This window comes from Heteronotia binoei, chromosome 7 (genome assembly GCF_032191835.1).
Source record: "Heteronotia binoei isolate CCM8104 ecotype False Entrance Well chromosome 7, APGP_CSIRO_Hbin_v1, whole genome shotgun sequence".
NCBI classification, from domain to species: Eukaryota; Metazoa; Chordata; class Lepidosauria; order Squamata; family Gekkonidae; genus Heteronotia; species Heteronotia binoei.
Window position 1 is genome coordinate 635,924 of NC_083229.1, and position 12,682 is coordinate 648,605.

Genomic DNA, 12,682 nt, shown 5'->3' on the forward strand with positions numbered 1-12,682 from the left:
TGCACAGTAACGGCAGTCCGGCCCTCCAACAGTCTGAGGGACAGTGAACTGGCGCCCTATTTAAAAAGTTTGAGGACCCCTGCTCTAGAGGATAGTGTGAAATTGTTTTCTGTGGCCCCAGAACATCAGACCAAAACCAACGGGTTGAAATTAAATCAAAAGCGTTTCCGGCTCAACATTAGGAAGAACTTCCTGACTGTTAGAGCAGTTCCTCGGTGGAACAGGTTTCCTCCTTGGGAGGTGGTGGAGAGCCAGTTTGGTGTAGTGGTTAAGTGTGCGGACTTTTATCTGGGAGAACTGGGTTTGATTCCCCACTCCTCCACTTGCACCTGCTGCAATGGCCTTGGGTCAGCCATAGCCCTGGCAGAGGTTGTCCTTGAAAGGGCAGCTGCTGTGAGAGACCTCTCAGCCCCACCCACCTCACAGGGTGTCTGTGGTGGGGGAAGAAGGGAAAGGAGATTGTGAGTGGCTCTGAGACTCTTCAGAGTGGAGGGCGGGATATAAATCCAATATCTTCATCTACCTCACAGGGTGTCTGTGGTGGGGGAGGAAGGGAAAGGAGATTGTGAGCCGCTCTGAGACTCTTCGGAGTGGAGGGCAGGATATAAATCCAATATCTTCATCTACCTCACAGGGTGTCTGTTGTGGGGGAGGAAGGGAAAGGAGATTGTGAGCCGCTCTGAGACTCTTCAGAGTGGAGGGCGGGATATAAATCCAATATCTTCATCTACCTCACAGGGTGTCTGTTGTGGGGGAGGAAGGTAAAGGAGATTGTAGGCCACTCTGAGACTCTGCCCTTGAAAGGGCAGCTGCTGTGAGAGCCCTCTCAGCCCCACCCACCTCACAGGGTGTCTGTTGTGGGGGAGGAAGGGAAAGGAGATTGTGAGCCGCTCTGAGATTCTTCGGAGTGGAGGGCGGGATATAAATCCAGTATCTTCATCTACCTCACGGGGTGTCTGTTGTGGAGGAGGAAGGGAAAGGAGATTGTGAGCCACTCTGAGACTCTTCGGAGTGGAGGGCGGGATATAAATCCAATATCTTCATCTACCTCACAGGATGTCTGTGGTGGGGGAGGAAGGGAAAGGAGATTGTGAGCCGCTCTGAGACTCTTTGGAGTGGAGGGCGGGATATAAGTCCAATATCATCATCTTCTTCTTCTGCTCCTTCCTTGGAGGTTTTTGAGCAGAGGCTAGATGGCCACCTGACAACAATGAGGGTCCTGTGAGCTTAGGCAGATCATAAGAGGAGGGCAGGAAGGTTTGTCTCAGGGCTTTGTTCTTGTGGCCCTTTCTCAAGTGCTCAGGGGAACACTGAGCACCACTTTGGGGTCAGGCAGCACTTCTTCTCCAGGGGTCCTGGAGGGGGGTTTTGCCATCTTCTGGGCTTGGAGCCTGCAGGGGCCACTGGGTTGGGGGGAGGAAGTACCTGCAAATTTCCTGCACTGTGCAGAGGACTGGAGTAGATGACCCTGGAGGTCCCTTCCAACTAACGCTATGATTCTAAGGCTGGCCTCTGAACAGGCAGCAGGAGAGGGGGGGGAGGGGAGGGGCCCACCCAGGGTCCGAAGGACACATTCTCCCCCTCCCCCGCCCAAGCAGCAGGAGTTGCATCAGCATCTGATGCAGGAAAACCTCATGTCCTGGAGCAACGAGCAAGTGAGTCAGCCCCAGCAAGCCACAAGATCATGTTCTGCTTTCAACCCTGCTGGGTGACACACCCACAGCCCCCCTCCCCGTGCCAGCCACACCCTGTACTCTCACCAGCAACCCAGCCCAGGCCTCCGCCTGGCAGGGAAGCAAGCCAGGAGCTGTCCTTGGCGGAGGAGGGGGGGGTTGTGCGTGTGCTGCAGGAGGGGGGCACAGCGGAGGAGCCAGCTCCCCTAGCCACAAGCTCTGCAGAGCCTCCTCCCACCAGAAAACAGAGGGATCCTCTACAGCTGCCCCTCCTTCCAAGCAGCCTCCCCTAAACCACAGAGCTCCTTCCTCTGTGAGCAAGGTGGGGGGGAGGCTTCCATAACAGACACCCCCATGAGAGAAAGTGTAGGCAAGTTCAAGGGGGATGTTACTTCACTACACTTAACTCTTGGCACATAGCCTCTGGCCTTACTCTGCAATAGGAGCCAAGAGGCGTCCTGTGAAGAAGACCTGTCTAGGTGGAAACTTATCAGGTCAAGTCAAGTCCAGTTCAGCGGGTTCCCACTGCGGTTTTGAGGGCCTGCATTGTGGTTTTATGACCGTATAGAGGCCAATGAGGGGCCCCTAAATGGTTTTAGCTTTCTACAATAAAGACATGCCTGTTGACTTAGGACATTATAAAGTTTGCTTTTAACATTTGGCCCTTTCATTGCATATTAACCTTTAAGGTTTCCTACTCCAGTTTCTGGGTTAAGTTTCTTTCCTCTCTTTGTTTTTTCATGTCCATGGGGGGGACTCCGCAACTTCCCCAGAGGAGCGAGGCCCAAAATGGTCCCAAAATGGAGGCATGAGAGCAGAGCCGGCAGCCGGAGCCTTCCAAGCCCGAGTGTTCCTTCAAGGCAGGAATCCCCCCCGCCCCCCTATGCTGTTCTGGCTGAGCCTCCTGCCCCCCCGCCCCCTTCTCACCTGGAAGTGGAGGATGATGGTCCAGATGAGGCCCAGCGTCAGCTTGGGGTTCCCGTCCGCGATGTCATCGTTCCGGATGTTAACCAGCTTCACCTGCCAACGGCACAGCCCCTTGGAGTGGTCTGGGGCCAGGTCCGCAGCCAGCCCTCCAACCCATGAGGGATCATTCCTGCCCTCCCCCCGCCCAGAGGCCTCACCTGCCGGTGCTTCAGGTAGTCCAGGGCAATTTGCACATTCTGCAGTTTGTGGAACCGCATCCGGCCCTTCTCCCGAGGCTGAAGATGGGGTGGGAAAGAAAGGTGATGAGTCCCCCTGCCCCACGGCCCCTCAGGTCTGTCTGCCTTCCTCTCCCCTCCCTCTCCCCCCTCCCCAGTCCCAGCCAAGCCAGGCTCTACAAGAGAGACTCCAAAAGGGACAGGAAGAGAAGACCGCTTGGTCCGGAAACCTCCTGCTGCCAGAGAACAATCCCCAGGAAATGCCCCCCCCTCCAAAACACAGACTGTTTCCTCCTGCTCTGGACACCTGCATGCTCTCGGACAAAGACCGGCATCCTGCAGGACACCCCCCCCACCCGCCAAACAACAACAAACTTTCTCTCAGCAGCACAGCCCGCCCCCCCCCCCGCAAGCCCTACCAGCCCCAGAGCCAGGCAAGGAGCATGGCTCCTCCTCGCAAGGGGAAGCAACCTACACCCCCCTGCTCATATTTGGGTCCCCCCAGAGGACAAAAGCAGCAAGGCGCCGCCCCAGCTAAGTCCAGAGCTGCAGTGCACTGAAGACCCCCAAGACCCTGCATCTGGCACTGGGTACCCACAGGAGGCAGGTGAAGCAGAGGGGAGCGAGCTGGGCCTCCCTAGGCAGAGGGGCATGCAGTGGCTGTGCAGCCATGCGGGAAGCCAACCGGGAAAACCACTCACCAGCCGCAAGTTCCGGATCACGTCGCGCTCCCTGGGCTACGGGGTGGTGGGTGCGAGCGGAGCAAAGGAGGAAGCAGAGGCCCAAGGGCAGAATCCAGCCCCCCGAGAGGCAAACAGAGCGGGCAGCAGAGAGACAGAGAGAGAGACAGAGACAGAGAGACCAGTGCAGCTCACGAGGCAGACGGAAGGACGTTGTTAGAGCCACAGGGCCAGGAGAGGTCAGTCACATTTCAGGAGGGGAGGCAAAGAAATGCAGCAGCCAGGAAGGAACATGGAGGTGTTACGACCTCCTCTGAGGGTCCAGCCGGGGAAAGCAGCTCAGCTGCAATCCTGCCACCCCCCATCTTCTCACTGGGGAAGCCTTGGGTGGGCCTCCCTCCTGGGCAGCCGTCCCCCCCCCAGGACACCCGCGGAATCTTGACCAAATCCCCCCAACTCAGGCGGAAGGCGCCAGCAGCAGGACAACAGCAGGTGTCAGTGTGGGGGGGAGCCGGGCAAAGCAGCTAGCAAAGCAGGGAGGGGGCCCCACCGCAAATCCCCACCAAGGTGGAACCGGGGTCTCCTTGGAGCAGGCACCTTCCAACACCCCCACCTCTGCAGCATCCAGGCAGCCCTGCAGAAGGCTGCTCCCTCCTCTCTCCTGGCACAGCCCCCCCCCCCCCGAAGAGAAGAGCTCGATTCCCCCAAAGCAAAAGAGCTCAGGATCCCAAGGGGGGGGGGGAACAAGCAGAAGCCCAAAGAGCCCCAGGCAGGGCTGGCTGATGGGAGGGGGAGGGGCTTCAGGGTGGCTCCTGCCATGTCTTCTGGAGCCCAAGGGCTACGCCATGCTGGGGTGGGGGGGCGGACCCAGAAGTGACCTGCCACTGCCCCACAGAGCAAGCGGGGCCGGCGTTTTTTCTAAGCACTTGGAGGGGTTTTTGGCCACTGTGTGACCCAGAGTGTTGGACTGTATGGGCCATTGGCAGGGGCTACGTACCAGCGTGTCTCCTGAGAGCACCTCCAGGAGAGAAATCAGGTTGTGTCCATCGCGGAGGTCTTCGTAGAGGTCGTTCACATGGCGCTGGGCCTGCGTGGCCAAAGGAGAGAGTCAAGAGTGGGACTCAGATGGGGCCAGGAAGCAGGACCCCCTCCTGCCCTCCCCCAGGGGATTCCCACCCACATCCTCCCCAGTCATTTGGAAGGGGCACCAACTGTGCCTGGATGCTTCTGCAGGCCTCCTGTGGCCCACAGGCCCGAAGCCACCGTCTCCAGAGCTCTCCCGGCAGCCCTCCATGCCCCCCCCCCCGAGGCAAGTACAGAGCAGAGACGGAAAAAAGGAGGAAGACCCAACCACGCCCACCCTGCCCTGCCACATACCTCTGCCCGCCAGTGCTGATGCCACGCGGGAGGGAGAGAGAGAGAGAAAAGCAGGGAGAGAAAGACAGATTAGGAAGAGGAGAAATGCGCCTCCAGAGAGAGCCCCAGGCGCTGGGGGAGGGGGGTGAGAGGAACAGGCTGCCAGGCACGGGGGGGGGGGAAGCCCTCCAATCCCACGAGACCCTCCCCCCAGCTATCCCCCCACACACGCCATTTCTGCAAGCAGCAGCTGCCTCAGACAGACCAACCCCTCTCCTGCTCACTCAGGGCTTTCTCCTCTAGCCAGCGCAGCGCCTCCCAGATCTTGCCAGGAACAGCATCACTAAAGGCCTCTGCTCCTCAAGGGCCATTCCAGGGAGCTGCCCAAAACTGACCCTGAGAGCTTCTGTCTTTAACATCCAAGCACAGCGGGGGAAGGGCCCTCAGTGGTGCAGCCCACCCCCCCACCGGCCTGCAAGAGGCCCTGGCAGCTCTAACCCCCAGCAGCATCTCCAGACAAAACACCAAGGCAGCAGGAAACCCCGGAGAGCCACTGGGCAGACAAGACAGACGTTGCAAGACCAATAAACGGTCTGACTCAGGAGGAGACAATTCTCTGTGTGTGTGTGTGTGTCTGCTCTGCCGCTGAGTCAGGCAATGAACATCCTAGGCTGGGAATGGCTCAAACCAAAAGCCACAACACGGATGCTCAGCTCATGTGCCCAGAAGGCAATTTACCTCCACCAAGGAGCAGCCTTGGAAACATTTCAACAGGCATAGGGCATAAACGGGGATGCGCCAGGGTCACTCTCGCCAGCCACAGTGGGAATCCAGCAGCACCTTTTAACCCCAGGTGCTTTCAGGTGCCTCTCAGCTTATCACCAGAATTACACCTGGGTTGTCTTCAAGGGGCCTGGCTGGACTCAGACTTTCTTCTCTTGCTTCAGGTCCTGTCCCCCCCCTCCGCCCCCCGAACAATGAAGGTAGGTCTTACAGGGCTTTCTGTGCAGGAGCTCCTTGGCATATCAGGCCACCCACCCCAGATGTAGCCAATCCTCTCAGAGCTTACAGGGCTCTTCGTACAGGGCCTCCTGTAAGCTCCTGAAGGATTGGCTACACCAGGAGGGTGTGGCCTAATATGCAAGGGGGCTCCTACTACAAAAAAGCCCTAGCTCAACTTATCCAATTTTATCCTCACAAGAGCCCTGAGAAAGAGGCTCGGTGTACAAACTGGTGCCTGCTCCAGTGGAGGACAGTAAGCAGCGGGGGTGCCACTGGGCTCAGTACTGGGTCCCATGCTCCTTAACTTGTTCATTAACTATTTGGAGTTGGGAGTAAGCAGTGAAGTGGGCAAGTTTGCCGATGACACTAAATTGTTCAGGGTGGTGAGAACCAGAGAGGATTGTGAGGAACTTCAAAGGGATCTGTTGAGGCTGGGAGAGTGGGCGTCAATGTGGCACATGCGGTTCAATGTGGCCAAGTGCAAAGTAATGCACATTGGGGCCAAGAATCCAAGCTGCAAATACAAGTTGATGGAGTGTGAACTGGCAGAGACTGACCAAGAGAGAGATCTTGGGGTCGTGGTAGATAACTCACTGAAAATGTCAAGACAGTGTGCGACTGCAATAAAAAAGGCCAACGCCATGCTGGGAATTATTAGGAAGGGAATTGAAAACAAATCAGCCAGTATCATAATGCCCCTGTATAAATCGATGGTGCGGTCTCATTTGGAGTACTGTGTGCAGTTCTGGTCGCCGCACCTCAAAAAGGATATTATAGCATTGGAGAAAGTGCAGAAAAGGGCAACTAGAATGATTAAAGGATTGAAACACTTTCCCTATGAAGATGGGGCTCTTTAGCTTGGAGAAACATTGACCGCGGGGTGACATGATAGAGGTTTACAAGATTATGCATGGGATGGAGAAGGTAGAGAAAGAAGTACTTTTCTCCCTTTCTCACAATACAAGAACTCGTGGGCATTCGATAAAATTGCTGAGCAGTCGGGTTAAAAGGGATAAAAGGAAGTACTTCTTCACCTAAAGGGTGATTAACATGTGGAATTTACTGCCACAGGAGGTGGTGGCGGCTACAAGCATAGCCAGCTTTAAGAGGGGATTGGATAAAAATATGAAGCAGTGGCTATTAGCCAGTGTGTATATGTATACATATATATATATGATTTATTTGGCCACTGTGTGACACAGAGCGTTGGACTGGATAGGCCATTGACCTTATCCAACAGGGCTTCTCTTATGTTCTTATGTGACACAGAGTGTTGGACTGGATGGGCCATTGGCATGATCCAACATGGCTTCTCTTATGTGACACAGAGTGTTAGTCTGGATGGGCCATTGGCCTGATCCAACATGGTTTCTCTTACATTCTTATGTCCCCTGAACAGGCAGGTAGGGAAGTCTTAAGCTTCCATAGGCTCCTTGCAAGGTAAGAAACAGGCCTGGGCCAGGAGAAGTCCTGCTCGCCTTCAGGAAGCTGCCCCCCCCCCCACCAGAGCAGTGGGCAACTAGGCCTGCCCCAGCCAAAGCCAAGCAAGGTGAACGATCGGGGGGGGGGGGGGCACCACACTTCTGAAGCATCCCCCCCCCCACTGCTCCGCATGGGTACTTGGCTGCTGTCAGGGTCTGAGGGGCACAAGGGAGAAGGACCCACAGAGTGGGAGGGGGAAACCGCAGGGTGAGATGAGCGAGGGAGACAGCGAAGGACCCCAAACAGTGAGAGAGTCCCATGGGTGAAGTGGAAACACTGGGACTTAGTCTCATTCCTTGTCCCCTCTATAAGGACAAGACCATTCTCCCTATTCTGGAAGTCTAAGGCAGGGGTGTCAAACTCATTTGTTATGAGGGCCGGATCTGACATAAATGAGACCTTGCTGGGCTGGGCCATGTCGGGCCGGGCCACGTGTGTACCTATTTAAGGTTACACAAACACAAATATATATATAAAAATTAAAACATGCTTAAAACGTTAGCACTCATAGGTCTTAAAGATGCTTTCTTAGTATTTCTCCCGTGAGAAACCAGGGGGCTGGGCAAAGGAAGCTCTGGCTCTTTCCTTCCTTCCCCAGGGGACTTGACTTCCAGAAAGCTTTTGATAAAGTTCCTCATCAAAGGCTCCTTAGAAAGCTTGAGAGTCATGGAGTAAAAGGACAGGTCCTCTTGTGGATCAAAAACTGGCTTAGTAATAGGAAGCAGAGAGTGAGTATAAATGGGCAGTCTTCGCAGTGGAGGACGGTAAGCAGTGGGGTGCCGCAGGGCTCGGTACTGGGTCCCATGCTCTTTAACTTGTTCATAAATGATTTAGAGTTGGGAGTGAGCAGTGAAGTGGCCAAGTTTGCGGATGACACTAAATTGTTCAGGGTGGTGAGAACCAGAGAGGATTGTGAGGAACTCCAAAGGGATCTGTTGAGGCTGGGAGAGTGGGCGTCAACGTGGCACATGCGGTTCAATGTGGCCAAGTGCAAAGTAATGCACATTGGGGCCAAGAATCCCAGCTACAAATACAAGTTGATGGAGTGTGAACTGGCAGAGACTGACCAAGAGAGAGATCTTGGGGTCGTGGTAGATAACTCACTGAAAATGTCAAGACAGTGTGCGTTTGCAATAAAAAAGGCCAACGCCATGCTGGGAATTATTAGGAAGGGAATTGAAAACAAATCAGCCAGTATCATAATGCCCCTGTATAAATCGATGGTGCGGTCTCATTTGGAGTACTGTGTGCAGTTCTGGTCGCCGCACCACAAAAAGGATATTATAGCATTGGAGAAAGTCCAGAGAAGGGCAACTAGAATGATTAAAGGGCTGGAGCACTTTCCCTATGAAGAAAGGTTGAAACGCTTGGGACTCTTTAGCTTGGAGAAACGTCGACTGCGGGGTGACATGATAGAGGTTTACAAGATAATGCATGGGATGGAGAAAGTAGAGAAAGAAATACTTTTCTCCCTTTCTCACAATACGAGAACTCGTGGGCATTCGATGAAATTGCTGAGCAGACAGGTTAAAACGGATAAAAGGAAGTACTTCTTCACCCAAAGGGTGATTAACATGTGGAATTCACTGCCACAGGAGGTGGTGGCGGCCACAAGTATAGCCACCTTCAAGAAGGGTTTAGATAAAAATATGGAACACAGGTCCATCAGTGGCTATTAGCCACAGTGTATGTGTGTATATAAAATTTTTTGCCACTGTGTGACACAGAGTGTTGGACTTGATGGGCTGTTGGCCTGATCCAACATGGCTTCTCTTATGTTCTTATGACTTGGGGGGGGGGGGAGCAGCCTCAGACAACAGAGGGAAGAGAAGTTCTGGCTCACAGTTCTGCTGTGCAATTGAGAGAGCCTTGCAAAGCAAGCTATTCCTCCCCCCTACCTCCTGAGGGGAGGAGCCTCAGCCAAAGGAGAAAACAGAGGTTTTGCTCTGCAGCTCCTGTGCAATTGAGCAAGCCTTGCAAACAAGCTGTGATGCAGAAGAAAGCGAGAGAGAGGGAGAAGGAAGCAGATGACAGCCAGTGGCTCAGGGGCCTGATAGGAGCCCTCCAGGGGCCTGATTCAGCCCCCAAACTCAATGTTTGACACCCCTGGTCTAAGGTGCTAATGGATAAGCTATCTCTGAGGAAACTGTTGGTTGATGAAATACCAGCAATCACTGGAGAGACAGCTAAGTTTTGCGTCCACGTGATCAAAGAGAAGAACAGTTTGAAATAACAGGAGTTTTTTTTATTTTAGCTGTAGATTTGTGAAGCTATTACAAATGACTACTGCTACGTACTAAAATTTATCAACATTTAAATGATGTATTATATACAGACATGTATTTTAGCAATACACCTCTGATAGATTTGTACATTCTACTTTTTCCTATTTCTGACAGATTTATCTGGTCTTTTAACCTGGTCTATGACTGTTATAATAAAACTCAATTTACGCATGGCCATTTACTCAAGGGGGGGGAACCACAGGGTGAGATGAGCAGGGGTGGGGGAGAGGCTCCAAAGGCGTGGCCCTTTCCAGGCAAGGAGAGACCTTTTCTAGGCCACTGCAAGAAGTGCTCCAGGCAAGACGAGTCACAGGACACAGGCCCACGCCCAGGAATCCACAGAAACACAGCCCTGTGGCAAGTCGCTGGGCCAACGGCTGGGCACAACGGGCACATTCAGAACCAGGGGCTTCTCCACAGAAAGATGGAAATACGGAGGAGGGGGGGTCAGAAATCAGAGGCAAGCAGGGACTGTGGCTCTTCACCCCTCCCCCCAGGCCTTCCTTGCTGGAACCTCAGACCAGCCTTATCCAAGCCTCAGGGGCACAACTGCAAACTCCCCTCCCCCCTCCACACACAGGGAGGGGCATTTACCTTGATGAGGTGTTTGTTGACCCATTTGGTGAAAGTTTTCTTCTGGACCCGATCTCGTTCGTCTGCAAGAGACAATAATGAGAGAGGCAGCGGTGAGGGAGGGGGAGCAGTTGGGAAGGGGCAGCCCCACCCTCTCCCCTCAGGAAGGAAAGGGAAGCCAGCGGAGGGCCCTAGAGAACCCACAGTGACTCAACCTGCAGCGGGACAGGAAGGAAGTGACTGTGTGACTCAGCCACCGGCTCCGCTGCCACCATGTGCCACTGCAGGCAGCCCTGGGCAGCCCAGCTCGGCCCGCACCAGCCACCCTTCCATGCCTCACCCACAGCACCCAGAGTGGTTTATTGCCCCTGAGAACTGCCTTGTGGGATCATCTGGCCCGCCCACCAGCCACAACAAAGGGCCAAAGAACCCCCCCAGACACGCAAGCGCAACCAGTGAGGCTGAGGGCTGCCCCACCCCAGGGTTTCTCCTCCTTCAAGCCCCTTAGGCCCCGGCAGAAGATTCTCCCACAGCTCCCAAACGAAGGCCTCCTCCAGACCCCCGCCACAGGGCACTCCCCCGCCTGGGGCAGCAGCTGCCCCAAAGGCAAGAGGTGGGGGGGGGGCCTGGCTCAGCACTTCCCTGCCCACCCACATGGAGGGCTGGGCCCCAAGAACTAGTGGCCTGTGGGGGCTCTGGTCTACACAGGAAACACCCCCCAGGCAGGGCAAGGGCTGCAGTTGCTGGGTGAGAGGGGGGCACCTGCACCCCAGCCAGGCTCTGCGCTGTCCAGGTAGCAGCAGCTGCCCCCTCGGCTCTCTTCCTCCCTCCCTCCCTGGGCGCACCTTTCTTGCCCTCGGAGGCGCGCAGGACGGCCAGGTAAAGGTTCTCCTCGGAGCCGCTCCTCTCGGCCAGCAGGGCAGTGGGGCGCTCGGGCGCCTCCCGGCTGCGCAGCCTCTGGCGGGACATGGCCGGCCGGACTGACTGCCTCGCTCTCCCTCCCTCCCTGCGCTCGGCGGCCCAAAGGTGGGGAAGAGGAAGCCCCGCCCCCAGCCCCGACGGGCTTCCCGCCCCGCCCCCTCCCCCTGCCCCGACGGGCCGGGCGCGGCTGGCTGGCTGGCTGCCTGGGGCCCCCCCGCGGCTACGCGAAGCCGGGCGGGTGAGTCACGCAGGAGGGGAGAGCCCCGCCCGCCCCCACCTGGAAGGACCGCGGCGGCGCCGGGGGGGGGGGACGAGGGGGGCTGCTGGGGGGGGGAGGAAGGGGGCCGCTGCGCAGGCCCGAGGGTCCCCCCCCCGCCCCACCAGCACATTCCAGCCTGGCCGTGCCCAGCTCCGCCCCAGCGCCGCGGAATGTGCGGGGGGGGGGCGGCGGCAGCGCCAGAACACCCCCAACCCCGCCCTCCCCCCCCCGCCGCAAAGGTGGCTCCTCGCGCGCCCCGCCCTGGGCAAACTCCAGCCCCGCGGAGCCGCCCGCCCGCCCAAGGAGCGAGGGAGGGAGGGAGGGGCTCCTTTGCCTTGGTTTATCGGTTTGGCCCCCCCCTCCGCTGCACCCTCACGCCAACCCCGCGAGGTAGGCGGGGCAGACAGCGTGAGGGGCACCGGGCGGGATTCGAACTCGAGCCTCCCGGATCCTAGCCCAGCAGAGCCCCCGGGGCCGCGGACACGAGCACAACAAACCCCCCCCCCCCGGGCAGCGGCAGCCAGGCCCCTCGCGCCATTTCGGCCGGCTTCCGGGGCCCAAGAGGGAGGAGCACCCGCAGCTCCACCCCACCTGCCGCCGGGCTCCCAGGGGAGGTCCCCCGCCCGCCCTCCCGCCCTTCGGGGCCTGCCCTGCAGGCGGGACGCGGGCCCCACACGTCGGGGCGCCCTCTGCCAGCCAGCCAGCCACCTACCTACGCAGCAGAGCTGGCCGTACAGGAGGCGCGCGCGGTGGCGCTCGGGGGCGCGCAGCCACTCAGAGGGCCCCAGCAGCGTCTCCCGCTTGAAGGCGAAGTAGGCGCCCACCGACGCCGCCGCGCTCGCCTCCGCCATGGCAACTTCTCCTGCCGCCGCCCGCCTCGCTTCCCCGTCGCTCCGCCCCTCGCCGTCAACCAGCCAGCCAGCCAGCCGGGGCTGCTCGGACTGCCGGTCCTCCTCGGACTGCTCCCCTACAGCAGGATTTGCAACGCGGAAGCAGGCTCTCGCCACGAAAGCCCAGACACGCACTTGCTGCGGGGCCCCAGCGCCTCCCTCCACGCCGGAATGCAACCCAGACACAAGAAAGGCGGCGGCGGCGGCAGACACTTTGTCGTCCTCACGATTGTTTCCACCTCCCTCTCCCCCCCCCGCCACTGCCTGGCGGAAGTAAAGGCGGCTCCATGCACGAGAGCAGCCCCCATACAAAACACACCAGAGGCCCATCGAAAGAGAAGCGGGGGGAGGCTATGCGTTAATTTGCTCCTGGTTGCTCTACAGTTGGATGTTTCTAAATTACTCTCTCTTGCTTTATT

At 57.3% G+C, this 12,682-nt stretch overlaps 1 protein-coding gene across 16 annotated transcripts in view; it reads right to left on the reverse strand.

Annotated features, from left to right (window-relative positions):
* The window catches only part of PLEC (plectin), a 95,962-nt gene that overhangs the window by 32,867 nt on the left and 50,413 nt on the right, over positions 1 to 12,682 (reverse strand). For 3 of the 16 annotated variants that reach the window (XM_060243121.1, XM_060243136.1, XM_060243132.1), the window contains exons 2-7: positions 10,215 to 10,276; positions 4,873 to 4,887; positions 4,493 to 4,582; positions 3,517 to 3,552; positions 2,798 to 2,875; positions 2,601 to 2,693 (exon numbers count right to left, since the gene is read on the reverse strand). In XM_060243121.1, coding sequence (XP_060099104.1) covers positions 2,601 to 2,693; positions 2,798 to 2,875; positions 3,517 to 3,552; positions 4,493 to 4,582; positions 4,873 to 4,887; positions 10,215 to 10,276 — 374 coding nt within the window. Of the gene's footprint in view, positions 1 to 2,600; positions 2,694 to 2,797; positions 2,876 to 3,516; positions 3,553 to 4,492; positions 4,583 to 4,872; positions 4,888 to 10,214; positions 10,277 to 11,038; positions 11,174 to 12,085; positions 12,253 to 12,682 lie in introns of those variants that run through there. The other 13 variants (XM_060243122.1, XM_060243138.1, XM_060243133.1 and 10 more) reach the window with 9 other exon arrangements.